General features: G+C 36.1%; 1 protein-coding gene across 1 annotated transcript in view; it reads left to right on the top strand.

The window, feature by feature from the left end:
• Positions 1 to 18,373, top strand: part of CPS1 (carbamoyl-phosphate synthase 1) — a 119,192-nt gene that overhangs the window by 83,286 nt on the left and 17,533 nt on the right. The window contains exons 25-31 of the mRNA XM_002812808.4: positions 2,345 to 2,526; positions 7,726 to 7,920; positions 8,343 to 8,410; positions 10,232 to 10,307; positions 13,830 to 13,907; positions 16,327 to 16,434; positions 18,096 to 18,185. Of these exons, the coding sequence (XP_002812854.1) occupies positions 2,345 to 2,526; positions 7,726 to 7,920; positions 8,343 to 8,410; positions 10,232 to 10,307; positions 13,830 to 13,907; positions 16,327 to 16,434; positions 18,096 to 18,185 (797 nt within the window). The remainder of the gene's footprint in view (positions 1 to 2,344; positions 2,527 to 7,725; positions 7,921 to 8,342; positions 8,411 to 10,231; positions 10,308 to 13,829; positions 13,908 to 16,326; positions 16,435 to 18,095; positions 18,186 to 18,373) is intronic.

The raw sequence follows: 18,373 nt of genomic DNA on the forward strand, positions 1-18,373 counted from the left end.
CGATATCAAATAAATGCTGTAATATATGTTTTGCAAATTAGGAAGCTGGGGTTCAGAAAAATAAGACCCAAATATATACAGCTATTTAGTGGTAGAGTGGGACTCAAATGCAGGTCTCAACTACAAATTCTATCTCCTCTCATTTCACCATGTAACTTAATTTTCATTCTTTTTAACTGAATTGAGTCTTTCACTGGAGTTGGGAATGGATTAGACTTTGACCTGTTATCTTTCTAGCATAGTTTTTCTTAAGGACCTACATTTACTCAAGGACTTTATACGTTAGCCAGAAATTACATTGCAGATACCATCTCTGACCTCATCCTATGTAATATATATGACTTTTGTTTACCTCAAATGCAAAAATCTTGTCTGTTTGGTGCATGGGTAGAGCATTATGTAGGCGAATTAAAACATAATCACCAGAGATTATGACATTTCTCTCCAGTCAATTAAATAACCACTAAAGATTATTACAGATGCAAGTATGTATTTTAATGGACAGTGATATTAGTCAACATATGGATTTAATATTTAATCTCCACAAAGCATTATAATATGGAAATGATAAAATCTATGATTTGAATATATGTAAATCTTATTCTATTACTTTAAGCATAGTTTATTCAGTTTTTACAATGAACTAAGAGCTTCAGGATATGATAGTTTACCAATCTTTGGACAAATCTTGAAGTAGGACAAAAATGTTATATCTTTACCACCTTAGTCATTGTCTTAGTCCATTTGTGCTGCTGTAACAAAATACCTGAGATTGGGTAATTTATAAATAAATTCTCACAGTTCTAGGGGCTGGGAAGTCCAAAATCAAGTGCCAGGAAGTTCAGTTGTCTGGTGAGACATCGGTCTCTGCTTCTAAGATGGCGCCTTAAACCTTGTGCCCCCTATAAGGAAGGAATGCTGTCTTTACATGGCAGAAGGCACAACAGCACAAAGGGAACAAGTTCCCTCCATCAAACCCTCACTCCCGGTTTTTTCTGAGACGAGGTCTTACTATGTCACCTAGGCTGGAATGCAGTGGTATGATCATGGCTCACTGTAGCCTTAATGTCCCAGGCTTAAGCACTCCTCCCACCTCAGCCTCCCTAGAAGCTGGGCCTATAGGCATGTGCCATCATGCTTGGCTTATTTATTTTTATTTTTATTTTCTGTAGAGATGGAATTTTTCTATGTTGGCCAGGCTAGTCTCACGCTTCTGGACTCAAGCGATCCTCCTGCCTCAGCCTCCCAAAGTGCTGGTATTACAGGCAGGAGCCACTAGAGCCAGCAAGCTTTTCTATAATGGTATTCATCTATTCATGAGGGATCTGCACTTACGAACTAAAACCCTCCTAAAAGGCCCCACCTCCCAGCACTGTTGCACTGGTGACTAAATGTTCCAACTCATGGATTTCAGGGGACACATTCAGACCATGGCAGTTATATTATGGCTAAATAGCCTGACCATTTCACCAGCATCTACCTGTCTACTCTCTGAAGTACTTTTTCTTCCTTTTCAAATTTTACCTATTTATGCAGTAATTCTGCATTATATCAGGATCCAAAGAAGACTAGTCAAGCTAATAATCAAGTGTGTGCTTACTTGATAGTTGCCATTAATATGCCAGTATATTTGAATAATGTATTTTCACAAGAATTTTTAGAAGACAATATCTTAATGCAAAGAATTAGTACAAGTCTGTGGACTTTCAATTCTATGGCATCCCAATAGGCATGATATTTTGAGGTGTTTAGGCCATTATTACACTTCAGATTTCTTTATAGAAGGTCACTCACTCTGCATGGGTGGCCTTGCCAACTTTAAAAGGATATGCTTGGGAAGGATAGGACTCTTCAATCAATCAGGATATGTCAGAGCTGCAAGGCACCTCAGGGATCATTAGGTTCAGCCCTCAGACAGCAGATTAAGTGGAAGGGCTGAAAAAAGAGCTCAAGTATCCTCATCACTGGATTAACTATTTTTGTGTATTGAGGTCAATATATTCACTTTGAATTTCTTTTCAGTAAGTGAGGGTTATTTTTATCATTAAAATTACCTCCCATTAACATTGAAGTTCTAAATACTTCAAATATTGAGATTTTCTATTGCAGAATTTAGCATATATGACAAGCCAATATTTCCTTGCTCTTTAATTAGTACCCGTTTTTCCTACTACTAATATAGTATGCATCATGGGTTTGAAATTTATATTTCGGAGTTTAAAAAATTGAATTGAAAGTCATTAGCTTCCTTAGCCTGGACTGACTGGTGATACATTTCTGCTTCTCTTTGTATTGTAACTTCATGCTTCTCTTATCCCTTTTGCCAATCTCATTGTCTCTGCAGGCAGCAGTGTGGAATTTGATTGGTGTGCTGTCTCTAGTATCCGCACACTGCGTCAACTTGGCAAGAAGACGGTGGTGGTGAATTGCAATCCTGAGACTGTGAGCACAGACTTTGATGAGTGTGACAAACTGTACTTTGAAGAGTTGTCCTTGGAGAGAATCCTAGACATCTACCATCAGGAGGTAAGAAAAGAAAAACAGAAAGAAAAGAAAAAAGAAGACAGATATATGCAGTATACACTTTATATATATGCATTCAGGTATGTAGATATATATATAGTAATTCCTCTTAGAAGAAAGGGCTGCCAGTGGCATCCATTGTCTTATTTTGTAGTCAAACTCTAAAAAAAATCACTCCATTCTTGTATTTTTGAGCCCCTGGCACAGAGTGATTATTTTTCACATAAAGTTTTTATTTACATTTTCTTTCTAAGGGTTTCAGCTAGATTGAAAACTCTACTTGGTAAACATGTGCCAGATACATATTAACTAATACAAGATGATCCCTCATAAATATCTTGCAGAGTGATTGAATTGGTCATCTAGACATACAATAAACAGCCTCTTTCTAGTTTGTGTGATGGGGTTTAATGATGAACAGTTCCCTGAAAATAGTCAATTGCTCACAAAAGACCAGTTAATTCCTTGTTCCATCAGATGAAGCCATTAGTCTTCAGTTTAAGATCAATGAGTTCATTGTGAATAATTTTGCTTCCTTTATAGCTTTCACTTACAGTTGTTCCTCCATTCCCATCCCAATATTACTGAGTATCTTCACTGTGAATTCATGTGATTGCAGATTACTATAAGACTGTAGAACAAAATAAATTATCTTATAATTAAAATTAAAACTACTGGAAAATTTTAGAGTGATGTCCAGTAGTTAGGCCTTTAATATTATTACAGTTATTATTACTTTTTACCAGAAAAATCATCTCTATGTGGAAAATATGGTCAATTAGAGGGAAAAAAGTACTAAATTGGAGCCAAAATACTTAAATTTTAGTTTTGACTGACAACCTCATTGATTTCTTTAAGTTACATAAATTCTCTGTGCTTTATCTTTATTTTAAATGAATCATATGAGTATAAACACATGCTACTTGCAAATGCTGTGAAGTTAACATAGAGTTTATGGCCGAAGTCAGATTGTAAAGTATAAAGTATAGTGCTAGAATAATGTTATTATTTTACTATTACAAAAGAAAGTAGACAAGTTTAGGAAGGATGTATAATTATAATTGTCTACTTGGGCCTGGCCTACTAATCCTTTAATAAAATTGATCCATTAAATAGAATATATAGCATTTTTTAGACCTCTCTCTGACATGGTTGTTTTTAAATCACTTCCTAATATTCATTTCAGATAGACAGGTGGGCATCAAAATAAGTGCATCCCACAAATATTTCTCGAACACCTTGTAAATCCAGGTTCAGCGTGATAGACAGCTAGAAAAACAGGTTCTTATCTTCAAGACATTAACAATAAAACTAGTATCTGTGATATAAATGTGAAAAATCAAATACTAATTTAAAAATATTAAAAAACATTACAGATGACAGCAGCAGGCATTTTGCATATAATTAATTATGTCCTCATGAAATGGTTTAAAGAAAGATGAAAAACTTCTATGACTGCTTTTGGATACAATTATACATGGCTCTTAATGAGATTCGTTTACTAAAACTGAAGCCAGTATTATAGAAAGAAATAAGTTGGGCCTTCTTTGAAACTAATTGGTATTTAAAATATAGTATTACTATATATTAGGAGGTAATTTAAAATATGTTGGAGGACATAATATGATGTACATATGTAAATGTAGACAATGGTACTTCTGGCACAAAACAAGTTAAATAAATGAATTAATGACAGACATTAATTAGTGATAGGCAAAACCCATTAGAGAATGCATGACTCGAGACAGAATTGAGGTTCATTTGTATCATTTGGTTTAATTGTAATTAAATGTAATCCTAAAATACTGCCTAAACTATAAATCATCTTTTACTAACATGTAAATTAGTAAAATATAAAGCATCATCCTTCTCATTGGCAGGTGTACAGATAGTAGAATTTTATAAATTGGAGATAATTCATAAAATTCCAAAAACAGGGCCATTTGTAATGAGGCAAATACTATTTCTGTTAGAAAAATTTTCTCACATGGCATTCTTTCTATAATACATCTAATTTGTGCATAAAAATAAGAACTAACCAAAGTGATTGGTGGCCAGGATAAGTTAAGATGTTCTCAAATAAGCTTGAAGTATTTCCTTTTCATGTTTTTCTATTGAAAATAAATTTCTGGTATGATTGCAACTTGGATATTGTTTCAGAAATATTCTTGTGCTATGGTAAGTTAGTGACATCAGGTTTAAAAAAACAAAAAACTAAGATGGGTAAAAAGGATGCAAACAGATCTAGGTATGATTAATGGAATTTTGGGAGCTTAATGGAATTTTGGGCCTAAATACTTTAGAAATCTATTAAACAATATTTGAAATTTAGAATATTTTATTTCAGTAGATTTCTTGAAACTATTCAGGCATGATGGCTAGGATAAGGATGATGATTTACCTGTGGGTTACCAGGTTCTCATCCCTATATTCCTACATGTCCCATGATATTTGGTGTTGGATCAATTTGAGATTGGATTATTCCATAAAACTGTGCTATATTAATATTTTACAAACATGTTCTCATACTGAATTCCTTTTGCCATGTGGGCAAAACCTGCACGACACCATCATACTGTTACTCTAAAAGATTCCTGAGGCCATGATTTGCCTTCCCAATGATGATCTCTGATTCTAGTCGTCAATGATGAGAATTTGGTTTTGTGCTGAAAGCTTTTCTACTACTTTTAAAAAAAAAAAGTAGTTTTTTAAATAGCTTTTGTCTTATTCTTTAACATTAACTACACCTGAAACCAGCCAGAAAAGTAGAGTTAACTTAAGATTCTAATATTTGGTCTATTACTTCAGCATAGCTGAAAGTGTATTAGTTTCAGCATAGTTGAAATTACAATCTATAGAGTAGAGTTCAGGCCAGGGATGGTGGCTCATGCCTGTAATCCCAGGATTTGGGGAGGCTGAGGCGGGTAGATCACTTGAGGCCAGGAGTTCAAGACCAGCCTGGACCCCATCTCTACTAAAAATAAAAAAAATTAGCTGGGCGTGGTGGTGCATGCCTGTAATCCCAGCTACTAGGGAAACTGAGGCACGAGAATTCCTTGAACCTGGGAGACAGAGATTGCAATGAGCTGAGATCATGCCACTGCACTCCAGCATTCATATACAAGCTCTATACATGTATTTGCTAGATAAGAGATATGGCCGAGTCACTTCACCTTCACTGAGCCTCAGTTTCTTTAGCTATAAAATGGGGACAATAATAATCACCTCAGAAGGATAGTGTGAAAGTCAAAACAGGTAGTCCAGGATACATAGTAGAGTCTTTATTAAAGGGTAGCAGCTATTATCTTACTATTGTTTTGAATTTATTGCAAAACAGAATTTTTAATTCCTTAAAAAGCAGAAATTTCTTTAAAAACAAGTCAATTTAATACAGCTAAGTTGAAAAATATTGATGTGTTTATTAAAGCCTTTTATTACACTTTAAGCTCCTATTTAGTCTAATTGACTCAAACTTTTGCTATAAGTCACTACTTCTCCCTCAGTTTAAAAAAATTGTTCTAAAATCCTTCATATAAGAGATTTTTTGTATCCATTTAATGGAGTAATTTGTTTTTAAGTCTCTAAAACATTAACAACACTGCTGATAAACCCAACATAATAAGAAAATGAAAATTATAGCAAAGAGAGTATTTTTAAAGGTTTTTGCAAAAATTTATATTGAACATATTTTAAAATAAAAATAGTTTAAGAACACTTATAAATATGCAAAATGGTGGATTATTATTTTCAGTACTGTTTACAATGCCTTTAAGCACTCAATTGCAGGGTGTTTGTTTAGTTACATAGTACCGTAATTGCTCTTATCAGAGAGAAATTAGCCTCATCCCTTATAAGAGTATTTCAGAACAATTTTAAATAATGACAAAATATATTTGGCACATATCTATCATTTTGGCAATTCTACTAATATGGGTCATTAGGACACACACAAATTATGCTAAGCTCAATGGCCTATCAGATATACGATTTTTGATATTAATAATCGTGTCTTATTTATTTATACACTTATGGTATACAGGACCTTTAATGTTTAGTATTTAGGCAAGTATTATCCTAATTTTATAGACAAGAAGACTAAACGTTGGGGGAAAGTTCAGTCTTCTTGTCTATAAAATTAGACAAGAAGGGGTGGGTGATGCACAGAAGGAACCAAGTTAGGGAGGGACTTCAATTGGAAATCTATTTCCTCACCATCTCACGCTGGTTTACCCTAACTACTACAACAACACCCGTCTTGAGAAACTTTGAGATTTAGTGGACTATTTTTTTTATCTTGAAGTTTTGACTGCTAATAGGAGATTTGGGCTTATGGAAGAAAATCTTATACAAATCAATGTCTGAAATAAGGCTAAAGATTCTGGCACTGTTTGTAAAGTAGTAAGGCAGTAGGAACTAAAATCAGTTACTGGGTACTATATACAGGTACCAAGGCTCCAGCAAAGGAGAGGGGAAGGTGGAAGGTCATCAAAGCGGAAGGACATCAAAGTGGGACCTGAGATCTAGGCTGGAACTAAGGGGTAGCTAAAGGTTAGATAAGCTGGAAGAGAAGAGAAAGGAAACAACAGCCAGGGAAGTTTCAGAGAATTTGTTAGTAGAAAAGTACCTAGTTGGGGCTAATGAGTAGTCTTTTGAGCTGAGAAGGGTGATAATAGATAAGACTGGAAAGTCTTAAGTGCCCTCGGGGTCAAAAGTTTATACTTTATTCTCTAGGCAATGGAAACCTTTGGAGAACTCTGAGTGTAGGAGCAATCTGATGAAGCAGTCTTGCTTAATCTGAATGTGAAGTGCTGAGATGGAGGTGTACAGGAGAAGGGAGTGTTAAAAGGAGAAATCTGTATTCGGTTAGGAATTTCCAGCAGTAGTCCAGGAATTAATTGATTATAGCATAGAGTACATGGCAAACACTTATTGACTTGATTTTCCTTTCCATTTGCCACACATGTGAGTGTCACAAATGATATTCATGTGTACTTGTATGGAAATCTTGCACAGATTTTAGCATCTAAGTGCCTGGAAAGTCAAAACTTTGTGGCATCATTTAACAGTATTCATTGGTAGGAGAGATGTAAATATCACAATCAGGTTAAGAATTATCAGTAAGGAAATAGGCACAATATTAGCATAGCTGTCCATTCATAATAAAGTTACTCCAATGGCTGATATTGTGAGTGTCTTTTCCAGGCATGTGGTGGCTGCATCATATCAGTTGGAGGCCAGATTCCAAACAACCTTGCAGTTCCTCTATACAAGAATGGTGTCAAGATCATGGGTACAAGCCCCCTGCAGATCGACAGGGCTGAGGATCGCTCCATCTTCTCAGCTGTCTTGGATGAGCTGAAGGTGGCTCAGGCACCTTGGAAAGCTGTTAATACTTTGGTAAGGAGAGAAACAAGTATCTGTTTCTAATGTTCTATTTTGAAGAGCTGTAACCTGAATGTTGACTGAATGTTGACTATTGGATGTGTTAACTACAGGGCAGATAGAACGCATACACTTAGTGAATTTACTTTAAAGTTGTTGTATATCCATGATTGCAGTTAATGCTGATTATGAGCTGATAGCAGTATTCTCATTAAGATTCAGACAATGAAAATAATTTCAAACCAGTTTTGAACAAGATTTGATATTTAGAATCAGAAGCTAGGAATTTTTATGTATTTCAGTGTCCAATTTACATTTTAATGGTGCCTTTAGAGAATAAAGAAGCTGGGTTACCACTTGAGCTAATGATACATTCTGTAATTTTATTGCATATTTTAAACTATTCATACATTTTTGTTGTTGTTTCTATTAATTAGAATGAAGCACTGGAATTTGCAAAGTCTGTGGACTACCCCTGCTTGTTGAGGCCTTCCTATGTTTTGAGGTAACACTGTATATTGTTTTCCAAAACAATGATTCAAAAATTTGGAGATACAGAAATGCATGCTGTATGCTAATAGCACTAGGGTTCTAGATGTAGTAATTTATAAATCCATTAACAATTTCCAAACCATCACAGCCAGTTTAAGGACCAATGTGTGGTCTTCTAGTTTAATGCTTTCCCTTCAGGGAGTGGCCATAGGAAGACTACAGTTCTTCATCCAGAAGTATAGTGTAAGGCATCTCCTTACCAAACAGAGAGGGTAGCTTTATATTAGAGAACAGGGCAATTTAAAAAAGACACATACAAACTGAGGTATCTCTCGCCATCATGTTTTCTGATACCCAGAAATGACAGCTTATCTTTGACTATTGTCAGCACCTTCTGATAGTGCCTTTGTTTTAAAATTTTCAGTTTTTGAGATCAGATTGTTTAATAGATAAATTATAATGGTGAGGAACAGGGACAGTGAGGATCTTTTATATTAAACTTTAAAACGAAGTTTTTTCATAAAAGGAAAAGTTGTGAATTATCACTTTCTTCAGATGTTACCACATGTAAGGAACGACTTCACTAAACAGGGGATAATAAAAGAAACACAATTTGCTTTGCACAATTTGAAAGTGTAAATGGAATTTGAGATGGGTTCCTTTAAAATGATGAAAATGAAAAATTTCAAATGAGGTGGAAATCTTTTTATTTAAATGTCATTTTGTGTAAACCATAGTCTAATGATACTGCCTCTTTGAGGAGTTAATGTAAATTAATTTAAACATGCACACATTTCAGGAAGGATGGAAAAAAAAACAGCTTTGACTATCACACTTCTTTTCCCTTTTTTGCAATCTATATCTTTGTTCCAGTTTCATATACTCTGAATGATAAGCATTATTGCTGTAGCCTTCCTCTCTTAAACAAATGAAGCAATTGAAAGCCGTTTAGGCAGAAATTTGTAATAGGATAAACTGGTGAGGTGATGGATATATAAATAACTTGATTGACTTTCTATAATGTATACATAGATCAAAACATCACATAATACCTCATAAATATATGCAATTACTATTCACCAATTAAAAATACATTTTAACATTAAAAGAGAAATTTGTAGTAGTGTAAAAGAGGTAAATGCTGCTGTTTAAAAGCAAAGTAATATTTTTCTTATTTTTATTTTTCCTTTCTGTTACTCCTCCTCTCCTACCCACCCAACCCATTTTGAAAAATGTCAAAATTCAGAGTAAATTGATTTCAGATAGCATTTTTTCTCAAGCATTTAAAAAGAAAGGATACAGTTGAAAAGGTTTTATTCAGATACTGCACATTATATTAGCAAATACTACTTTAAAAAATGATTCATTTGCCATCTGGTTGAGGGAGTAGCATAACCTGCTTTGACAACAGAGCAGTAGGCTAAGATCAGCTGTTGATAATGAACTCTGAAGAAACAGGTTAGGGAAATCAGGTTCTGGGCTGAATCCTGTTAAGGCTTAAGAATTACCTGGAACCAGCAGAGTGTTAATATAGTAAATCAGAAAGGGCAAACTTTGGAGAAGTATAATTTCTAGAGCTACCAGGATTCCCTTTGGGAATTAATACAGATTTACTGAGCCCCCACACTTTACCTTCTTCCATCCTCAGCTTCGTCAGTTTTATACTTTGGTTGGTTGTCCTGGTGAGTAAATGGAGAAAAGTCTCAACTTAGCAAGAGACACCTTCTTATTCAGCCCCGAATGGAACTAGAGGTTGTCTGAAACTGTTCTGAGAACCAATCAAGTCTAGTATTAGCATAAACCTGACATGCTTTTTTTCCCCTTCCTTTTCCAGTGGGTCTGCTATGAATGTGGTATTCTCTGAGGATGAGATGAAAAAATTCCTAGAAGAGGCCACTAGAGTTTCTCAGGTAGTGTCCAATTTCTTTGTAGTGATTTTATCTCTTAAATGCAACCTTACTTTGTATGTTTTCTTTTCACACAATGTGTTAGAATGAGTTTTCTTTTTTCCTCTTCTACCCTCTAGTCTCCTAAAAGAATGAGAAAACTTGAAGGCATTAAATTATAACTAGATTTTTAAGGTGGGTGGAAAAAGAGGAATACCTGTGCATATTTTATCAAAACTGATTTTAGACTCCAGGAGTTTAAAAGGACAATGATTTTTGTTTTTCTCATGAATTAGATGCTGGTCAGGGTATTTCTGGAATTCCCAGTCTCAAGGGCTGCTCAACCATGCTCACCATTAACAAGTGAAAGCTTTCCTGATTTTTAATTTTCACATCTGGGAACTTTGCCTTAGTCAAACATGCAACTTTAATAGTAAGTCCCTCACTCAACTATTTTTTACTTTTTCATGTTGGCACATTCAATTTGTGAGTTAATACAAGCATTTCTTATTTTGTGGCAACTCAACCACCTTCCTCCACCGCCCCCCAGACTTTACTTTCTCCTTCAGTGTTACCTCAGCATGATCCATTTAAGATTTACCCAGTGGGGTTATTGATCTTGTACTGTAGAGGATAAAAGTAATGTTTTCCTTTTAAAAGCTTTCAAAAGCTTGTTCGGGCTTCTTTTTTTTTTTAAAGGGGTAACAATTCATAGAGAAGAGTTTGATATTAGGCAAGTGGAATTTGGAGGGAGGAAGAGTGAACTCAGGAGCATTTCAAAGAGGAATAAAGTGCGTGGACTGTTTCTGTACACATGACGCTGGATCCCTCTTCTGTGTATGATAGCTGCTCCCTAAGGATGTTTGAGCAGTAAGAGTAGATAAGAATAAAGAGTGAGAAGAGGCAAAGAGTGTTAAAAAAAGAAAACCAGGTAGACTCTGAATTCATGTTTGTGTGCCAATCAGATAGCTGAGAAGGGAATCTTTCCAGTGGGCCAGTTTTCATTAATGGAGTGAGACACCAATTGTCTTCTCCTCTATTTTATTCCTGGCCAGGGGTCCTGCCATGCGGCCCTTTTCAGAGGCTGGCTACTGTACTCAGCTCGTCTCACGTGAGTGATGAGGCAGGTGTCCCATCTTGTCTGCCTCGAACACTCCTCATGGGATCTCAGTACAATATTTTTAAAGTATTTTTCCATTAGCATATGGATAGAATCCATATGGGACCAAAGTTTAATAATAGAGATGTTGTGATTGAATACTTTACAGTTCAATGTTCCCTATCAAACTACAGCAGCATCTGGGATACTAAATTCAATGACTAGAGTAAAACCAGCCCCAATCAATCAGTAATCTATGTATGCATTCATTTATTTATAGCACCTGTTACATGGTGGCATTGTTCTCAGTATCAGGAATTATACTCATGAAAAGAAAGATATGGTCTCTACTGTCACATAAGATTTCTTCTTGCTAGGCTCAACAGACTTCAAATAATTACAATTAAATATGATGAGCAATGAACATTGCAATAGAGAAAATACAGGATGTTGAGGGAGAGTGTGAAAGTCTTGGGCTCCAGTCCCTGAGGAAGGGACTTTTAAATTGATACCTGATGGTTGATTCAGAATTAACTGGGCAAATGGCTTACACTGTGGGAGTAGGAGGAAGAAAGGAACAGCATGTATGAAGGCCTGAAGGTGAAAAAGAGTAGGGAGTTTCTCAAAACTGATAAAGCATTCCTTATATGGCTAGGACATCAAACATGATGCTGATCATTAACGATGGTGCAGAAGTAGTCAGGGACCAGATAAAGAAGACTTTATTGGTCATTATAATGAGTTTGAATTTTTGTCATATTTTTTATTTTAAAAAGATAAGTGTGCTGTAGTACACAGAGCGAATTATGGGGCAAGACCAAATTCATGGAAAGAGGTGAGTGAGTTGTTGCTATAGCTCAGGGTAGAGATGACAGTGCCTCAGATTAGAGTAATGACACTAAAGATGGAGAGAAATAGTAAGAACATGCATTGAAAAGAATTAGTGAATGAATGGAGGTGGAGGGTGAAAGAGGATAAAGGATAACTCCTGAGTTTTCTGCCTTGGATAACTGGGTAGACAGTGATGCCATTTATTGAGATAGGGAACACTGAGGAAGGAGAAAAGTATAGAGGGAGGAATTATATATTTATTTTTTAACCTTTTGAATGTGAACTGCCTGTGAGGAATCCAAGTGGAGATGATTTAAAGGCAAGGGTTATTATAATAAGTTTGGAATTGAGGACCAAGATCACTGCTAGAGATAGAGAAGTAAATATAGATTTTGAAATAAATAGCATATCATTTTAATTGAAGATTTTAGAATGAAAGCAATCACTGAGGGAGAGAGTATAGAAGAAAAGAAACAGCTAAGACAGACACTAGAGGAATACTGGCATTTAAGGCAGAGAGGAGAAGAAAGAACCACGAATGAGCTGAAGAAAGAAGCACGAAAATGTAGTTTACAGATACCAAAGGAAAAAAGTGTTTTTCATATAATGCTGCACTTCATGATAGTGGCCAGAAGGAGTTTGTGCAGAGGCAAAAGGGATATTCAGAGAAGGATTCAGGGAGGAGATAGCATATGACCTAGGCCTTGAAGTGTGAGTTGAGATTTGAAAGATGAAGCTGAGGAGAAAAGATAGAATGCACATGGGGAAGAGACACATGGAAGCAAGAGAATTCAGGGCCTGGTAAGAAGACAGTGGCCCAGGTTGTTTTAGCCTATGGCACAGAGGAGAAGATATCTAAACCCTGGAGATCTTCCCTCAACCTCTTCATTTAGTCTGGAGAAAAGCAAGTAGGGGTTAGGTTGTGGAGGGCATCCTGACCCTGACATGGAGGAAATGAGTGTGGGAAGCACTTCAAGATGAGAAGGGTCTGAAACAGCCAAGAAAGGAAGGATTTTTGAAGATTAATAAATAAAAATACTTGATTTTACAGTTACAAATGTCATACTCTAGAAGTGGCATAAGACAAATCAACTCAATGTAAAGGATTTCATCTTTGGCCCAATAAGACCAAAAGAAAATGTCACTCTCATTCTGAGTTCTCCCACAATTCTCAAAGAGAAATATGATTTAGGGAGTTGTAGTGCTTAGAAAAGATAAGGGTAGAAAGAAAGAAATATTCTGAACGAATAATAATATATCATTATTAAGTAGAGAAATATCCATGATTCTGGTAGCAGAGAAAGAAGCCATATTCTGCTTCCTCCTTAGTCCCCTCTTTTCTCTAATTGGTCTGGATGCCTATACTTAAGGATTCAGAACTCATGGTCAGTTTGCTGAGCACTCAAAGTTGGAGAAAGACCCTCTGCCTCACTGTAAGCAGAGAGCAACCTTGTTCTTACAGCACAGATTAGGTAATGAGTTTATGTAGTATGTTCAGCCTTGAGTGTTTTGCAAGTATTGCCCTGGTACTTATAATACTTAAGGTACATGGCTTATTGACACTATATACATAGCGTTAGCTAAATGTTCTGCTCCTCTGTTTTCCTTCGTGACAGGAACACCCAGTGGTGCTGACAAAATTTGTTGAAGGGGCCCGAGAAGTAGAAATGGATGCTGTTGGCAAAGATGGAAGGGTAAGTGCTTTATTCTCATCTCCTTAATTCTTGCCTTCTCATCATTTTTTTCTTTAAAAATTTTAAAATATTGACAGGTTAGAATTCATGATATCTATAAAACAGGTCTCCAGTAATAGTGGAGAAGCTATAAAAAAATCAAATTCTCTGACAATTCAGTTGATGTGTCATGGGTATCATATTTCCTATGTTTCATACTGTTAGAATTTCTCTATGATATTCAAAAGTAATTATCATCCTATACTCATCATTCCTTTTGAATAGATTTTTTCTCTCATTTTCTTTTGTCTGTGGCTTTCCTTTTACGTTTCAATGGATATTATGAAAACATCTAATACTTTTCTTTCTGAAGTTCCCAATCGAATCCTGGTTTTTCTTCTTTCTTCATTTCCCAGCCTCCTCTCTTTTTATTGGGTTAATAAAGGCAAAGTCAAACACAGTAAAGTGGATAAGGATAATAATATTAAATTGGCTTACCATATCACATCTTGTATTTCTAATACAATGAATACCTCCAACTTCAAGGAGAAATGAAAATATGAAGAATATTTTACTTTAGTTTTATAGTTGTATTAATAATGCATTTGTGACTTCTCTTAAAATGTAGTAAGCTATGTTGTAGGGAGTCTATGCCATTTTACTTGCTTTAAGGAAAAATACAAAGTTAGCATTCATCTTCTGCTTTGCAAATACTTCAAAACACTACTGAAGATGTTAAATCTTTTTCTTCTTTTCCTTCCAGATTAGCAGTTCAGAATAGATCTTGTTAATAAAAATGGTAACGGTATCTACTTACAACAGAATCACGTAATCTTGAGTTGAAACACCTTTAGAGATAATTTATTCCAGCCCTCCACCCTCCAAGTCAGATATTTTCTTTACAGCATCCTTGGAAGGTGGTCATCTGTTTTCTTTTAAACACTTTGGTGATACAAAGCTCAACACATTGTAAGATTATATATTGTGGTCACTTTTTTTTTGACATCTCAGGTATTCTTTATCTTGAACTAAGGTCTGTTTCCTTGGAACTCTTATCCCTGATTTTCTGAGTTTCAGAGCAAAAACTTAATCTCTTTCCTTTTCAACATCTTAAGTATTTGAAGGTTGAGATATAAAATATGAGGAACGTGATACCTATATATGGAAGTAGAGAATGTAAGACTGGCCTAGAGACATTTGTACTTTTTCAAATACTGTACTGGTAAAATAATGCTGGTTTGTTGGCTTTATTTGGCTCTAGGTTGCCAGCATATGTGCTTTCCCTAAGGTTTTCTCAGATACCAACTATTGCACATCGTCCTGTACTCCCTCTTTTGGAAATGTTCCAGGTTATTCACATAGTTTTTAAATTGCCATGCTAAGAAATGGACATAGAACTGCAGGTATATTATGATTGTTGCTGAGCTCAGTGGGGTGAATGCCTCCCCTTTTCTAGACACTTCACCAAAAAATGAGCTCTTATTATTTTATAAATAAGCTCTTGTAAAAAATGAGCTCTTACTTATATGTGGTCTCTTTTATCCTTACAAACATTCTATGAGCAGGTACCATTGTTATTCTTATCTTATCAGAAACCAAGGCTAAGTAAGTAAAGCGCTTTGCCCAGGTCGCAGAACAGAAGGATGGAAACTCAAATGTCACTGTCTTAAGACGTTTCTAAATCTGATAAGCAAATCTCTTATGTAATTTATTTAAGCCTTTTATACCCACCCAATTATTCTCCCTTACTCTCAGCTTCATCATTTCCCAAGGACACACATATTATTAACATATAGGTTATAGTGATTGAGACCATAGACTTTGGAATCTGACAGATAAGATTCAAAATCCTAACTCAGTCACATACCAGTTACATGAACCTGGGTTGTTTATTATTACATTACTTTTATTTCCTTACTTCTAAAAAAGGACTAGAATGTTTTTCCTTTCGACTCCTTCCTCTTTCAAACTTCCATTTAATGATCTCTTGATGAGATCTTTGAGACTTATTTTTAGTCCACCTAAGTTATACCATTTACCTAGATAGATATTGAGCTCTCCCACCTTCTTTTCTTTCCCAGTGCCTAAAAGATAAAAGATATTTTAAGTGCTTTTCAAATGCTTTAGTTTCCTATCCTGTTCTTAAAAGTCAATATGAATTGGTTTAGTTTTACTCTTTTCCTATTACTTATACCCATGCTAATCAGTGGATGAGGGAGGTAGGCTCTCAGCCACTCTTAGCTGCCTCTACAGGCAATCTGCTACTGCACAGAGAGGCAGCACTTTCTACTGCTCTCATCAGGAATGTAGCAAGGGAACTGGTTCATGCTCAGTGCATCTGTTAGGACCAAAGGGGAGGATGAGGGAGTAGCTTCCTTTTGAGGGAGGTACCTGAAAACTCTTTCTAAAATCCTTTTTTTTTTTTTTTTTTTTTGACCAGGTTATCTCTCATGCCATCTCCGAACATGTTGAAGATGCAGGTGTCCACTCGGGAGATGCCACTCTGATGCTGCCCACACAAACCATCAGCCAAGGGGCCATTGAGAAGGTCATCATTTATAAATAAAAGTGGAAGGGAAAAGGCAACACTCAGAAAAAAACACCTAAGTTTTTGTTTTTTTTTTAAAGCTAGGTAGCAATGTAAGATATGCTGCAGGTTAAATTTATTAATGAGGCTAACTTCCTTGCTCTGAGTCACCTGGATATTCTAAAGATAACAATTTTCTTCACTGTCCTTTTGAGCCCCTTTGGTTGTATGCGAGTACAGGGGTTCTCAAACTTGAATGTGCATCACAGACACCTGGAGAGCTTGTTAAACACATTGCTGGACTCCATTCTCCAGTTTCTGATTTCATATTTCTGGATCAGGCCCCAGAATTTGCGTTTTTCACAAGTCCTAAGGTGATGCTATTGCTGCTAGTCTGGGGGTGGCAGTTAGAGAACTGCTGCTCCTGGGGATTCTAATGGTTCAGGGCCACACACAGGTGAGCAGCATCTGAAGCAATGCTTCTCAGTTAGGAGTGGTGAAACAGGTGTGGACCAGTCACTTGAGAACTTTCTGGAATCTATGCTTTCCCTTCTCACCCTTGACTTCACCTCCAAACAGCACTTTCTGATATCTCTTTTGAGCTCTGAGAGCCAGCCGTATAAAGAACTGACCAAAAATAATGACTCTGCGTTAGTACTCAATATGCACTGCTAGGTGTACATTTAGAACCTATCATCTTAAATAACCTTTGAGGAGGTCCCATTAGTCTTTAGGTATATTAGATCAGGCTCAGGCTCAGCTCTTTTTAGTGAGCTTTTCCAGTGACCCTGCCATCAGAATCCAGGCAGACCTGTCTCTCTGGTTGTACATTGGGCTGGATTCTGAAGGTCTTTGTTCTAGAAGGTAGAGGTAGCAGGATACTTTGTAATAGCAGAAGCATAAAAGAAAAAAAGTCCTTGGATCTCAAAGGTACTTCAGTTTCTCATGTCAGGATAAATGATCCTCAGAACTCAGGATTTTCCAAATCTCTCAGAGCTCAATGTGTCATAGACTCTACTTCCTTTTATACCCAATTATATTGCTGAACCAACCACTCTTGTGAGCATAATGAGTGAGGAGTTCTTGCTCTTTGTAATCAATGCCCCCTCTTGGTATAGGGACATTCTGGCTCTGGTTGAATACAGGGATTCCTGTATGTGACATGCAGGGCTTCCCTGCAGGGAAACACTGTTTCCTTCCGAACATAATATCTAACCTTGTAGAGTCCAGGGCAATAGAAAAGCAACATAAAAGAAGTCTCTCTGGTCTCTTTGCAGTACCATGTAATTTCAGGGCCTGTACCTCCCAGCAGGTAGGTCATTACATTGATATAGAGGTTGGACTGCAGTTTCTGGTGCTAAGGCAACTAGACTGAAAGGATTTCATTTAACCCTCAATGTAAAACCAGGTTATATAATTGTAGGTAGATAGGGGAATTTGGAAGAGAGATAATCGTGTAAAATTATTTGTTCTTTTCCTATTATTTTGTGTCTATTTCTTGCATATTATTTTGTTAATAGAAGCCTAATAGTGCCCTCCATTATAATTATTAATGTAGATATATAGCTCTCTGTAAAGAGAAATTAAAGACATCCAAATTTAAGGTACTGTGCCTTTTAGAAAGTTTTCAAAAACTAAGATATGCTCTTTAGCACACTATATGATTATCCTTTTTAATTTAGGTGAAGGATGCTACCCGGAAGATTGCAAAGGCTTTTGCCATCTCTGGTCCATTCAATGTCCAATTTCTTGTCAAAGGAAATGATGTCTTGGTAAGAAATGCCAAGGTGCCTGAGAGGACACCACCACTGTGTTACGTCATGTTGGTTTGCATCTCTCTGGTAATCTTCTCTGTGAACACCAGACGAAGAGCAACTGAGACCCCTGGATCTGTTTGTGTCAGAGTGTGGAATGATGCATAGCATATAATATCTACCTTATTTGAAGGCCCAGGCTATTG

This window comes from Pongo abelii, chromosome 11, assembly GCF_028885655.2.
Source record: "Pongo abelii isolate AG06213 chromosome 11, NHGRI_mPonAbe1-v2.0_pri, whole genome shotgun sequence".
Lineage (NCBI taxonomy): Eukaryota > Metazoa > Chordata > Mammalia > Primates > Hominidae > Pongo > Pongo abelii.